This window comes from Camelus dromedarius, chromosome 6 (genome assembly GCF_036321535.1).
Source record: "Camelus dromedarius isolate mCamDro1 chromosome 6, mCamDro1.pat, whole genome shotgun sequence".
NCBI classification, from domain to species: domain Eukaryota; kingdom Metazoa; phylum Chordata; class Mammalia; order Artiodactyla; family Camelidae; genus Camelus; species Camelus dromedarius.
This window is the reverse complement of record NC_087441.1, coordinates 23,203,449-23,218,781: the sequence shown is the minus strand read 5'-3', so window position 1 is coordinate 23,218,781 and position 15,333 is coordinate 23,203,449. Positions and strand designations below refer to the sequence as shown.

The 15,333-nt window shown below is 39.7% G+C and overlaps 1 protein-coding gene across 2 annotated transcripts in view; it reads left to right on the top strand.

Moving 5' to 3' along the window:
- The window catches only part of ARFGEF3 (ARFGEF family member 3), a 149,180-nt gene that overhangs the window by 31,212 nt on the left and 102,635 nt on the right, over positions 1–15,333 (top strand). For both annotated transcript variants that reach the window (XM_010983683.3, XM_031456423.2), the window contains exons 3-4: positions 5,806–5,887; positions 9,267–9,398. In XM_010983683.3, the coding sequence (XP_010981985.2) occupies positions 5,806–5,887; positions 9,267–9,398 (214 nt within the window). The remainder of the gene's footprint in view (positions 1–5,805; positions 5,888–9,266; positions 9,399–15,333) is intronic.

Below are 15,333 nucleotides of genomic sequence, written 5' to 3'. Positions count from 1 at the left end.
TTTCATATTTTCTCTGTACACAAATTTACTCACCTTTTTGAGCTGAATGGGAGATGCCTTGATGTTGATTTTTGTGAGAAGCCCAGTGACTTTGTAGCCTTAAAAATATTTTCTTCATGAGTCAGCATACTCTAGTTATATAAAAATTAGAAGGTATAAATACAAAGAAAATAAAAGATCCCCCATGCCCCTGCGTGGACATACCCATTGTGAACATTCAGCTCAGCTCCTTCTTAAACCAGCGTCCGAAATGATTTTCATTGCTGTGTCTCTCTCTGTACTGTTTGGATCTTTTAATGTACATGGATGCCTTTTGTAATGAAGTATAATAAAAGTGTATATTTTGAGGGAAAATTTTGAGTGTATTTTGAGCATAGCCATATTATTTAGAATTCTTTTTAACAGATTGAATCATATAAAATGATGGATATTCAACCCTTTCCGACATACAAAAAAATGACCATTTCATGTGCTCTACGTAGTAACTGCAGCAGGCTTGCTGAGGCATCTTGCTATCCCGCAGGAGAAATGGGATTTTATGTTCACAGCTGTGGCCCCAGGACCTAAAGCAGTTCCTGAAGGGTGAATCTAATCTTTATTGTGAAATACAAAGCAAAAGGATTGCTGCTGATAAAGATAACTTCATTAAGATAGAAGCGAAAATAGAAATACAATGGAAACATTTTTAACTGCACAGCAGAGAAAATCAATTAAGATACCAGTTCAGTTCCAGCTGGCTCTGGCGAAAGCTTCATCAATGAAAATTCATCAATGTTGATGTAAACTGTGAAAGCATCGGAATTCATAAACATGAATAATAACATTCCAAATGTCACAGCAAAGGGCTGAAAAGTCTTCTGTACTCAGACTAGGAAAGATCGTGATTACTCGGAAAAGTGATGGCTATTCCTTGAACCCAGCAGCTGGTTCCAAAGCCACACTTACCCCACCGATCCAATTGTATCTTTTCATAACTACACTCCAACTGTGAATGTAACGTATTGCTTCATGAGCGACCCCTCACAGTAAGATAACTTACATTACTTGTTGGATGCCTGGCCCCATCCTTTTAACCTGGTGGTCACCTGGATTGCTGTTCTTAAAGCCATTTGCCAGACGCCACAGTCAGCGGGGAGCTGTCTGCTGGTGCTGACATCGCGGAGGTCTCTGTGGGTTTTGAAGACAGATGGTCTAAATTTAAATCACAGCTCTGTCACTTACCAACGTGTGACCTTGGACAGGTCATCTCATCTCCCTTAGTTTATTTTGCCAACTCTTAAACCTCTGCATAGTAAAATGAAATAGTAAATATGACTTTGTGAACATGGTACTTGGGACATACAGGCCACTGATTCAGTCACGGTTATTATATGAAGGAATCCAGACAGTTACTGAATAAATGGCTTAGATCGTAGAATCCTAGAAATAGTACGAGCAGACCTCAGAAATCTAAAGAAGCTTTGTGTTCCATCCCATGCAGTGCGTCAAAGAGGAATCAACCTAACATTCAGAAATATATTTGGTTTTACTTGAAGTTCACTTTTGTGCTCATATTTAAAGGTAATTTTGGGCAAATCCTAACTTTTCCCATATTTACCTATTTTAATTTCCCTTTGTCCATTGTCATCTTCCAGCCCAATAAAGCTGGTCCGTGAACCATGACCACACAGTTGAGGAGATGGACTCTGTCTTCTTGACACGAACAGACACTGTCATGGGATGATGTCTTCCTCATGCATGTGCAGAACTGCTAATTATTCTCCTTTAAGGAATAATAACATGTCAGGACATGAATCCTGGGGCCATTGCCTTTATTTAATTAGACAAGAGTGACCTTGAATGTGCCTGTGCATAAAAAACTAATCGCTTCATGTCACTGAATCTGGTTTAGGTGTGCCCTTCCCCCGTGAGGCAGCATCCAGAAAGAGCAAAAGGTGATTTATTGCCATGCAGTGTGTGCAAAGGGGACTAAATGTGTGCCACGTTGTATCTTTATTATAAATTCCATCCTGAGACTCAATTAACAGGCCTGTTATTCTATTTTATTGAAACCACTTAAAAAAAATTAAGGCAGCAGGGATTTTATGATACCACAGAACAAGCAGTGAAATAAGTTGTGCCTCGTGAGCTTTGTTCATTTCCCATGTGTGTTTGTTTCCTGTCGAAGGCAAGATCTGAGGCTCGTGACACTAATCTGGGGGATGCTTGAGGCTGAGGGGCTGAGAGGCCCTGGACCTTGAAGAGAGTTATCCCCCTCACCTCCTACGTGCACACACAGGAAGCCACCTCTCTGCTTCAGGGCTCAGTGTAACAGCTCTTCAAGGCTCCTCATCCCAGTGGAACCCTGAGCCCAGGCAGGGAACACGGGCTTCTTCTCTGACTCAGACACCGGAGTTTGTGCCACGTTGGGCAGGTCCTTTCTCCTGAAGACAGGGGCTCTTAACTTGGGATCCATGTCGGGTTTTGGGGGGAGGGGGGGTGGCCCATGAATCCTCTGAAATGATTTTACACTCCTCTAGGAAGAGGGAGTGTAAAGGTTAAGGAAGAGGGCTATTCTAGCTTTGCTCTGATCTTTTGAGACCAAAGGGTATTGGAAGAAACTTGATCTTGGGAGTTGGATAGATTTCCGTTTGAATTGTCTTCAATAGATTTTTAAGCTGTGTGACCTTGGGTAGGCCATGAGACCGCTCTGAACCTCCTTTTTCTCAAATGTAAAACAAGGGTAAGAATGCCAGTTTTAAGGTTGAAGTGACTGGAAGACTAAATAGAGAAATAGGTAATATTCTTTTTTCTCTTTCACCCCATGAATAAAATGAAAGTGAATATCTGTTCTGTATTGTTTCTTGTAGGATGTTTCCCAGCACCCATGATGGTGCCTTGCACACATGTTAATGGATGGTGGGATGGATGGAGTGCCTTGGTTTTGTATCCAGATGAAACCTCTCAGCCTGCTTCCTCAAAGCACTGATTTTCTAAGATAAATCTTGGTGCCTGAATTGGTTGTGCTAAGACCCTCCCAGGACATGTGCTCGTGTCCTGTACAAAATCTTTCCGGATACTCTGACAAGATTAGATCTTCTTCTCCTGTGATGAAAATCATTGTCTGTGCTGGGCCTCTGTCTATATCAGGGCTGGGTAAATTACAGCATGTGGGCCGAATCTGGCCTGTTGCCTGTTTCTGTAAATAAAGTTTTATTGGAACGTAGCCAAACTCATTGACTTACATATTAGCTCTGTTTTTGTGCTACAGCAGAGTTGAGTAGTTAGCACAGAGACCACATGGACTGCAAAGCCTAAAATATTATCTGCCTCTTTATGGAAGAAGTTTCCCAACCCCAGATGCATATTATCTGTAATCTTTACTGTAACCCTGCAGGATTGGTCTTAAGATGCTCTTTCTATGGGATTAGAAGCTAAGACTGAGCAGAGTTAAGTATTTTGACTGAGATCGCACAACTTAGAAATAGGTTTGAATTCAGTTCTGTGTGATCCCATAGCCCATAATCTTTCCACTAAACACTGATACCTTTCAAATCAGCCCAAACCTACCTGAACCAATTACACCTTCCAGTCCCTGGTGACCATGATTGGCCTGGGGAGCAGTTCAGTGATGTCCACTAGAATCGTGGTGCGACCTGGTGGTCCTGGCACTTGTCAGCAACCTGGCTCTGGTCTGTGATATAAATTGTGTGAATGTAGAAGTAGGTAAGAGTGGATAGAGGATTTCAAGGACTAATACTGTTGATGGCCGAGCAATATGGGCACGTAGCTGTTTATCTGCAAATAGAATGCTGCTCCCCAAGGTGCAGCGGGTTCAGCATTTCCAGGAATGTCCTGGTTGCTGCTGAGTGTGGCATCCACTCTTGTTTGGTGTCTTTGGTGAGAAATGTGTAAGGCTTGTCATTTTCAGCGCACAGCCATTCAGCAGACTTTCCCTGCTTCGGGCTATGGGACTGGAAGTGTTTTGGACTTCCACACTTGCTCACTGGTACCGTGCCCTCAAGGGCAGATCTGACTCCAAATCCAAGATGAAAGTTCTTTCACAGTGAGTTAATCCTGGTGGAAATGTGATTGTTTCAAGAGTTTGCAGATGAAGTTCTATGGTTCTTTTGTTAAAATTCCATCAGCTCATTATTGCTAATTCTCACTTGACTTTCACCCTTCCGATTAATTTTTCCAAGTTTATAAACTGGTTGTGATTAAATAAAGAAGCAAAATTGGGAAAATTAGCTATTCCTGCTTTAATTGACCACATAGCAGTGTTTGCCTGGTAACGGTGACAAGCTGACGATAATGGTAACAGCAACAGAGGGGTGAGAAGGATTAGGAAGGCAGGTGAATGTTCCTTCTGATAGTCTGTTTTTGTTCTTTATGGCCGGTGTTAGGGGGAGTGTCTGGGATTCTCCATCTGTCACAGAGCTGCTGATGGAAGATTCCATGGAAAAACTGCAGGGTGGACAGGAAGGAATTAGAGCTGTAATTAACTTTCTGTTTCACTGTGTTCTACAACTGTGATCCTTATTTCTCCAAAAGACCAAATCCTGTAGTCTTACCCTGGGGCTTTCATACTGCCTGAAGTCAATGAATCTTTCAGTTTATGCTGAAAATATAAAACAGATAAAAATGGAGCTGATCTGGTTTAAGCGAGGGTGGGGGAACCTGGTAAAATTAAGTAGCATTTCATTTGTTGCGCCAGTGTGAAACTGTGGGGAAATAATGGGTTGATTAAAATTCTTGATCTGCTGTTTAATTATTTAGAGTGAATGGTTCTTACAGAAAAATGTTTCTTTTTGTAACCCTTTGGTTTATCTCTAACATATTTTAGTGCCCAGTTATTTTTTTCTTAAGCTTCAATATATACAAGTAGCTGTCAAACCTTTTTTTTTTTTGTCTTTCGCATGACACCAGGTGCTTCTCATGGGTCAAAGGGGTTGAGGGTTCATTTGTATTTCTGTCTTGGAAACATGTTTATTAAGAACCCATCACAAAATTCAGATCTACTTGATGGAGACCAAAGGGCAAATTCAAAAATTATAAATATTGGGAGTTTGAGATATGCAGATCTTAACTACTATATATAAAATAGATAAACAACAAAGTTTCTTCTGTGTAGCACAGGGAAGATACACATTCAGTATCTTGTAGTAACCTATAATGAAAAAGAATATGAAAAGGAACATATGTATGTATATGTATGACTGAAACATGTTGTACACCAGAAATTGACACAGCATTGTAAGCTGACTTATACTCCAATAAAAGAAATTTAAAAAAATTGTTAAAAACTATAAATGATTAATGAACACTTTGAGTTTAGGAGAAATTGACAAGTTATTCAAATTTCAATTTATATCGATGAGGCAGAGTTGCAGTGGCGATGCTGTTACTTGCTCGGTGAGGGAGAGGTATGAGCAGGGCGTAGAAATCTTTATAAATGGTGCTTCCTAGAGTTGTGCACTCCAGGTGTACTTACAAGCAGTTATATTAATTTGGGAAAGATCAGGTATGTTTCTGGACTGACTGGTGAGGGTCCTTCCATGTAATAATTAGTTCACCAAACAGTTGTTTGAAAGTCCTCGTGTGTGTTCTCCCTGTAGCCATCCTCAGAAGGTGAGCTGCTGATATGCTATTATATCTGCACAGCTTTTTTGCTGTGTTTTTTTTTAAGTCCATGTACAATTTCACTATTGGTCGTAGTTTTGTGTATGTGTGTGGCGGCATTTGGGGGCGGCTGTACATAAGGCTTGGATCACTTGACTGCCAGCTTTGCTGAGCTCACCTGCTGTCCTTATTTATGTTTGCCAGGGAGAAATGCCTGCTGCCTCTCCAGCTGGCTTTGGAATCCAAGAATGTGAAGCTGGCCCAACATGCCTTGGCAGGGATACAGGTATGGCTGTCGCTGAGTGCAACAGGATGACAGAAGTTGACAGACCACTTTGGCCTTGAAAGAACAAACAGTTAACATTTTAAATACTGATTGTTTAAAATCCCAGATAGAAATTTGATTGAGCTGGGGAATAACCAGGGAGGGTAACAGGATTTCCTTACATTTACCAGCATTCCTCTGTGCACATTATCTTGACGAGCCTTTGTTGTTAGACAGATTATTGGCGACCCAGCTAAGCCCATCCAGAAATGAAATATTTTTTGTGACATCCAACTTTTAGGAGAGTAAGGGATCAAAAGAGAGATACCTCAAGTTCTGTACCATCTCAAATCTTGTATGTGTTCAATATCTGTGATTCTGGGTAATGATAAGCTGGAAAGATTGTGTTTTGTTTTTCTATTCTACAGTTAGGTTGGCGAATGGATTAATGTGTTTTGTTTCCAGAATAAGATTGGGAAGAAAAAAGGAAATTTGGTCTAATGAGAAAAGTCAGATTGCACACACAGATAGCCTTCTCTGAGCATTTGTTCATTTTCTTTTGTACCATACATAATAGATCTAGTTCCAAAGGTGCAAAGGTGACGGCAGTATAAATACATTGACTGTTTAAGTGTTTAGTATCTAAGTGACAAGTACTGTGGAGTTGAAGCCTGTGGGGGATTTGTCCACATGAATGTGGATTGGTAGCATTTGCTGGCTGTCCTTTCACATCAGCATGTACTATTTCATCGTTAGCTCTGTAAGTTCAGAGAGGTCCCTCGTACCTTTTAAGAGTTCATAAATATGAAAGAGTAAGAAAATTACCACTTTTTTCCCCTAGGGGATTGGAATTAGGTAATGTGTATTTCAATATGCAATAGCATTCAAAATTTTTAACATTTAAAAAATAGTTAAATAATATTATTAAAAACACCTTGCTTTTGTCCAAAGTAATTGGGCCAACCATAAAAATAAATGGGAGTTTGTCTTGATCTGCCACTGATGTTCCCTTTTCTCTAGTATTGCATAGATTTTCCATTTAGTTACTTTTTTTTTGGACCCTCAAGGGCTCTAAGTTATACTCCAGTGTTTTCAGGGGCTTGCATAGTGGGAACCTCAGTGATCTAGTGGGTGTGGTCTTCCGCTCACCATTCCCTGTGACCTTCCATCAAGTTAAGGCTTTTTTTTTTTAGGACTTTCTAGTCTTTATCACTTTAAGTTAAAAACTAACTCTGGGCTGCCCTGCATATATTGCATGATAGTCAGAAATCTCTTTTGAGAGGATACTTGGAAAACATTATGGGTTCAGATCCAGGCCACCATAATAAAGCAAATATTACAATACAGTGAGCCGCATGAAATTTTTTATTTTCCAGTGGATATAAAAGTTACGTTTATACTATACTGTAGTCTGTTAAGCATCCAATAACACTATGTTTGATAAAATGTACATACCTTAATTTAAGAATACTTTATAGATAAAAAATGCTAACATCATCTGAGCCTTCAGCCAACTGTAGCAGTAACATCAGAGATCACTGATCACAGATCATCATAGCAAATAGAATAATAAAGGAAAGAGTAATAAAGAAAAAGTTTGAAATATTGCAAGAATTACTAAAATGTGACACAGAGACACAATGTGAGCAAATGCTATTGGAAAAATGGCATCCATAGACTTGATTGACACCCAGTTGCCATAAACCTTTAATTTGTTTAAAAAAAAAACAGTATCTGGGAAGCTCAGTAAAGTGAAGTACAGTAAAATGAGGAATGACTGCAGAGGCAAATGTCAGAGCCTACGAGGAAGGTTTGAAATGCTTGCTTTCCGGATCTGCAGTGGCATTCAGCTGAAAGAGGGACTCATTACCCTGGATGAATCAGAATTCCAAAAATTCTTCATGGCTGCAACCCTATGCCGCATGGGACAAGGACAAATTTAAAAGGGATAAATATAAAATCCATCCTACACCAGGGTCTCAAAAATCAACTACCTCAGGACAGAATGGGGACAAACCACTTAATTGCAGCCCTTGTAAATGAGAATTGGGGATTTCCGGGTGACTCAGCATAGAACAGATGTGTTGTGATTCACAACTAAGCTAATTTGATCAGGGAATATGATTAAACTTACGCATTACTGTTTTTGTTTGGTGTTAGGCAGTAAATATATTTAACTATCTTATATTTAATAGAATTAACTAGAATTCTAGAGGTGGGCAGTTCTAGGTTTGGTTCAGGAGCTCAGGGGTGCCACCAGAGACCCCATTTCTTTCTTTCTTTCCTCTCTGCCATTTAAAATTTTTTTTATTTTTTGAATACTATCTTAGAATAGTTTTAGGCTTACAGTAAAACAGAGGAAGGTGCAGAAATTTCCCATATACCCCTTACCCCCACATACACAGAGCCTCCCTGTCATCGACATCACTCAACAGAATGGTACTTTTTCCTTTAAACAAGGATGAGCCTACATTGATACCTCATAATCACCCAAATTTCCACAGTTTACCTTCGCATGCACTCTTGATGCTCTTGGTCTTTATTTTCAGACCACCCTTGAAGTATTACATTCACGCCGGAGGCCGCATGTCAGGCAGGAGAGTGTCTGTAAAACCATATCATTGAGAGAACATTTGATGGCCCCTGGGGAGGGTTAGTATGGAGAGAAAGAGATTAGCTGACTTCAGATATTTGAGAAGTTTAGTCTACATGGCTCTGGGGAAGGGTGAGGTGGTAGAGGCTGTAGGCAGGTGGGTTTTGGTACAATCTCAGAGAGAATTTTATGAAAACTGAGTTGTCCTCCAATGGCAGAGAGCTATTCTGTGGGATGTAATGACATCTGGGAAACCTCATGAAAGTGACTGTCTTCTTGTTTGAGTTATTGTGGGGTTGATTTTCTGATGAAAATACATTAAGACACATGGATTCATGAATAATCCCAGGGTAAATGACAGCTCACATTAGGAAGTACAAAGGCAATTATCTGAAAAGTCAACTTGTTGTCTACAGGACCTTCTCCTTTCTGGTGACAAAGGTACATTCAGAAAGTGTGTGTGTGTGTGCGTGTGACTATCTGAGGGGCTAGATTCCCCCTGGAGCATTCATCCTCCATCCCCACCAACCAAATCACTTGTGTGACCACTGCAGTAGAATTTTGCTTCATAAAATTTAGACTGAATTTTCCAATAGCAGGATAAGTCTTTGCCCAAAACCATTTATCAAAGGTTTGATATGTTTTTTTTTCATGGCACAGAGCAGGGGCTCTTTCCTAATGGCCTCCAGCAACATGCTGCCAGAGTAAGAGACCTTACCCTCAGTGCATACAGTACATACTGGATACAGGAGACTAAGGCAGCAGGGGAATGCCTATCTGTGATCACTGCCTTGTGCCTCTTTACAGAAGCTTCTGGCTGAAGAGAGGTTTGTATCCATGGAAACGGACTCCGATGAGAAGCAGCTGCTCAATCAGATCCTGAACGCTGTGAAAGTGACACCTTCCCTCCACGAAGACCTGCAGGTGGAAGTGATGAAGGTTGGTTTGATGTGGTCCCCCCAGTTTGTGTCACTGGGATGGGAACAGACACTGACCCTTCCGCCCTCATTGTTATCTTGAAAATGCCTCTGCACCATGGTCATGGGGAATATATGGTTATAATCCTTGCTTATGGTCCCCCAGAATTACCCTGATTGTTGAACAGAAATGACGACTAAGTAGAAAGGCACAGTTTCAGTAAGTCTGTTAAGATTTTTTGGCCTGATACTGCAGATCAAATGTTGTTAGGAAATGTATTTATCGTCTTTTGAGAGACTGTATGTGAGTAATTCCAGCTTGGGGTAGATCTGATCATTCTAAGCATTCTACCTGCCTGTTTATGTTAAAACAAAGACCTAGTGATGTTTTGATACATATTGAGATTTTAGAATCATCATTTTAAGGGAAAGAAGCCTATCCCTGGGAGCCATATCAGAATTACATCTTTATTTCCATCATCAAATTATGTGACCTTACCTCCCACATTCTACTTACTGTCTCCCTTTGGGGGATGGCCTCTCTTCCTCCCCTTTCCCCCTTTTTCCCTCCCCTGAGAATCACTGTAATTGGGAGCCCCTTCTACTGACTCTGGAGTGTGTTGTGTCCTGTGAGTGAACAGTGAGTCAGGCAGAAAAGGATGGAAATTTCTATCCCCAAACAGCACCTTGGTCAGAGTAAAACAGCTTGAACCAATGAGCTAGCTTTTGTAAAGCCACCTGTCCCTTGAGGACTGTGTGTAGAGAAATGTTTGAGCAGTTGGTGTCATATCATAATGGTTGACTTCTTCCTGGAAGCGCACTGTAGAATTTTGGTCTTGGATAAGAGACATCACTTCTCTGGCTTTCAGTTTCTCCATTCAGACAAGAAAATACCAGCTTCGATCATGGCATTTTCTTAACACCCTGGGTCTCACCCCAGCCCTGTTGCTGGGTAATTGAGTGTAGTGATTAAGAACTCGGACTTTGAAGCCAGCCTGTCTGGATGTGAATGCTTACTCACTTCCTAGTTGGATATCCTTGGACAGACTCCTTAACCACCTTGTGCTTTTATCTCCTCGTCTGTAAAATGGGGGGAATAGCAGCACCTACCTGGTAAGATTGTGGTGAGGATAAAATAGGGTGATCGTTGTAAGGAATTTAGCACAGTGTATGGCACAAAGCAAGTGCGTCAGCAGTGTTGTGTGTTACTGCTTCTATTCCTACCACTTCTGCCACTTCTCCCTCCTGCTGCCCAGTCCATCAGCTCAGGGGGCGGGGCCAGGAAGAGTCTCATACACAGTACGCATTGCAGGTCCCCTCGCCAGCTGATCTTAAAGATCCCGTGGTCTTTAACTGTCTTTGATTCTGGAACATCCAGTTTTGCCTTGTCCTTTGACACACGTTGGGCAGCTGTGCATTCCTAGGAACCAAAAAGTAACCACCTCTAGACTTGTCTTACTTCTCTGCTACCTCGGTGCCACCATTGAGGCAGGCAGGGCCAGCTGCCATGTTCATCGCTTTTACGACTTTCAAGTTTAGTCTGTTGATCTTCTACTAATAGGTCTCCAAATACTGGCAGGTGAGCATTGATGTCATTCATACTAAGAGACACACCTCACAGATTTCATATTATTCTGGAAATGCTCCCAGGAATACAGTTTTATGTGGAATACAGAAATTTCTATTAAAAATTAAAATGAGGAAATACTTATTCTTCTAGGAGCCTGGAAAGAAGAGGATGTTTAATGGTTGTGTCGACAGTAACACCTGTTTGGAAAACTTATGCTAGCTTTCTAATTCCAGCCCAGTGGTGCCTTCTGCTAGCCTTGCTGAGGACAGGAGTTGACACATGTTTGCTCTACTGGAAATCCTGGAAAGCCTGTCTTAATGGACTTTGTAATGACACCATAATAGACCACGGTACTCGTAGTTAATGTCTGGCCATAGATCAAACATTGTCAGAGAGAAGGAAAGCAATAATCTGGGCCGCCATTCTTCATAAGTAAATTCCCAGAATGCTTAAAAAGATAAGGGCCTTTGCTACATACTGTTATTTTTTAAAAAATTGACCATTGAAATTGGGAAAAAATATTTCAATTCACAAGAAACCTGGCCTTAAGCTAATTATTTTTGGACAAACATTTTTAGCCAAGCAGCTAGAAAATTCATGTGATAACTGTACTTTAGAGTGGTGTTATTATTAGCATCAGATGAAATTTTGGAGATGGTGGTCTGACTGTGATAGCCCACGAGTGAGGGCTCCATGATCATTTCCTATTAGATTAAAATTACTTGTTTGGGTATAAAGGTAAATGCAAATTATAGCATTTGGGGCTTAGAAATAAGTTTTATACCCTTTCTCCATGTATGAGGAATTTCTATACCAACTTCAGTCATCTTCAGAAGCACGAACCCTTTTATTTTGTAAGTCTGTAATACTCATAATGGCCCAAATAAAAACTTTAAGTCCTTGTTTTGCTACTAATATCATTACAACATTAAGATGCATTTACCACTTTTTCTCCCCAAAATTAGAATTGGATGAGTCATCAGGGAAAAAGACTGGATTCCCATTACATATAAAGGGTGTATTAATTTATTCTTGGTGCTTCTACATAACTCATTCTGATAATAAATTATCTAAACTAGGTATTTTTTGTAAAAAAGTCTCCAGTCATTTTATATAGATACTTTGTCAGAAAATGTTTTAAAATGTGATATGGTAGATGCTTTCAAATGCTGGTCTAAGTATACTATTCAGGAGACGTAACGCCACACCATGTAGTTTTTATTTATTTCTGTCTAACTGTGGCATAGCACATTTCTATAACATCCTAAGTGCTATTTTTGAAAAAACTTTATCATACATTTTACTCACATACTGCTATCTGCTAGTGTTTATAAACACGAGAAACTGAACCATGTCACATTCTTAGGCGTGTGTAGCAATTGAATTAAATTCCTGGAGGGAAAATAATGTGGTTCCCTCTTTTAGAGGTTTCCCCGAGATTAAACAGGAAGTAGCTAATAACGAAACCCAAGGTTCTGATGGGAGTGTTCTCATTAAGAAAGAAGGCCCTAGGCTTTCAATTGGATGGTTAAAAAAAAAAGTCAATGATGCTTGCTTCCGACAAATTAAACAGGAATGAGGTTAGATCTCTTAGTCTAGGAGCTGTTCTCCGTGGTTATACGATCTAACAGGAGGGGGAGAAGAGGCAACTTTGATTCATTGAAATGGCCATGGAATCCAAATACAAATTTTATTGCTGAGCAAGCAAGAGTATCAGAACTGTAGCATATCAGAAGGAAGATTTCTCTGAAGATGCATTACCTTTGACATGGATTCGTAGATAGCAAGGAGCTACTTAACACTGAGGTTGAATACTTGTTCCCTTTGGTAATATTTTTTCCCATTGTGTGTACCATTTCCATAAATGCTAAGCAGACTATGAGAGCCAGGTGTATAACTAATGACATCTCTGACTAGAGCAATTAGTGCTTTCTTCCCCCTTCTTTCTGATGGATAATCTTCAGTGAGGTCATTAATTGGTACAGCTGGTGAGTCTTCAAAGAAGGGAATTGTGACTGGCTTTCTGCCTCTGTAAGTGTGTTAGAGATGTGAGCATCCTATCTGGGGAGGGCAGGCTGGCTTTGTCGGTAGGGAAAGATACGATACTAGATGCTGAGAAAGCATTTGATGAATGTTCTTTTATTGGACATCTTATTTTATGTGCATCTTTAGAAAATAGAAATGAATATTGGTGGAGTGCTTTACATTTTTAAAGGAGAAATGACAGGCCAATTATTTAACATTTGTTATAGACACTCTAGTAAGTACATTACATTCATATAAAGATCAACAGCTAGGGAAATGGCAGGACCAGTATTTGAACTGTAATTCAGCCTGGGGTCAAACATACACTCTTTTTTTTTTTTCCCCAAGTTGAAGTATAATCAGGTTACAATGTTGTGTCAATTTCTGGTATACAGCATAATGTTTCAGTCACACATATACATACATATATTCATTTTCATATTCTTCTTCATTATAGGTTACTACAAGATATTGAATATAGTTCTCTGTGCTATACAGTGGAAACTTGTTTATCTGTCTTACATAGAGTAGTTAGTATCTGCAAATCTCAAACTCCCAATTTATCCAGTTTATCTCTTCCCACCCCCTTCCCCACCGGTAACCATAAGTCTTCTGTGAATCTTTCTGTTTTATAAGTTCATTTGTGTCTTTTTTTTTTTTTTTTAAGATTCCACATATAAGTGATATCGTATGGTATTTTTCTTTCTCTTTCTGGCTTACTTCACTTTGAATGACAGTCTCCAGGTCCATCTATGTTGCTGCAAATGGCATTATTTTATTTTTTTATGGCTGAGTAGTATTCCATTGTATACATACAGCACAACTTCTTTATCCAGTTATCTGTCAATGGACATTTAGATTGTTTCCACATCTTGGTTGTTGTAAATAGTGCTGCTATGAACATTAGGGTGCATGTATCTTTTTGAATTAAGGTTCCCTCTGGATATATGTCCAGAGTGGGATTGCTGGATCATATGGTAAGTTTATTTTTAGTTTTTTGAGGAATCTCCATACTGTTTTCCATGATGGCTGCACCAAACTACATTCCTGCCAACAGTGTAGAAGGGTTCCCTTTTCCCCACACCCTCTCCAGCATTTATTGTTTGTGGACTTACTGAATAATGGCCATTCTGACTGGTGTGAGCAAACCTGCACTTTTGAACAGTGGGTTACCTTGTCTTCTAGGTCTATCCTGAAAGATGTAGGTGTTTGTCATTACTGTCTCCATTTTATAGATGACTGAACAGAAAAGTTAAGTCACAGACTAATAAGGGGCAAAGGTAGGAGTGGCTCAGAGTCCTGTATGCTTTCTGTATCCTTCCATGGCAGTGTATCCCTCATAGTTCTGTGAGCTGAATTCAGATATGAAGAAAGAATCAGTCTCTTTCCTACCAAATTAGCTTATGGCTCTGGGGTGTGTATGTGTGTGTGACAGAGTTGGGGGAAGAGAGAATCTCATTTACCATTGAGGTATTTTTATATTTTATAACAATTGGTCTTATAGAAGGAATGATCATTAGTAAAGTTTAAGAGTGAAGTGACCAAATTGTCTTGTTTTCCTCATAAACAAGGAGAAATCCTCCTTAGTCTGAAGCTACTAAGACACTTTAGAAGATTTGCAGCAATCTCTAGTATGAATGAAAAATCCAGTGTTTGATGAAAAATGGTTAATTTAGAATGTACCCATTATTGGAAGATGAGCTGACTTGCTTACAAACATATTTCTGCAGTTAATGCAGGGAAGCATCTAAAATATGTGATTCTGTGAAGTAAGTGGCCCTCAGATAACCCTCCCTCTTCCTGCTGCTCAGATCAAATGATAATAATCTTTCTCCTTTGTACACATATAGCTAAAATTCTTACTAAGTTTTCCTCCCACGTTTCTTTATCCTTTGGTATGACTGCATTAGACAGACAATAAAAGTATATGAAAAAGGAAGAAGCAAACATTGAAAACTGGGAAATGTTATTTTCCATTTAAGAATTTATGCATTATTTTTTAGATGAAGATATTTTCATATTATCTATTAATTTTTTTTTTTTAAGATTCACCATCTCCAGGTGCCATGCCATTTGAATATATTTGAGAGCAACTCTACTAAGTATTTTGAAACTTTTCCCCCGGTATTTGTTAAGCAAGTGTAAATGCAGAGGCCTTCGGTATGTACTGCGGATGTTCTAGAGTTCCTAGTAGAGTGGGGAGATCCTCCAATGTTTTTCAATCATTTATTGCACAAATATTTGATTGTTTCCTGTGTACCTGGCACTGTGCTAGATGCAAGGGATCATGGTGAAGACAACAAAACCAAACAGAAAAAGAATCTTTGTCTGGAGGCTAGTGATAGAGATAGAAATCAATGAA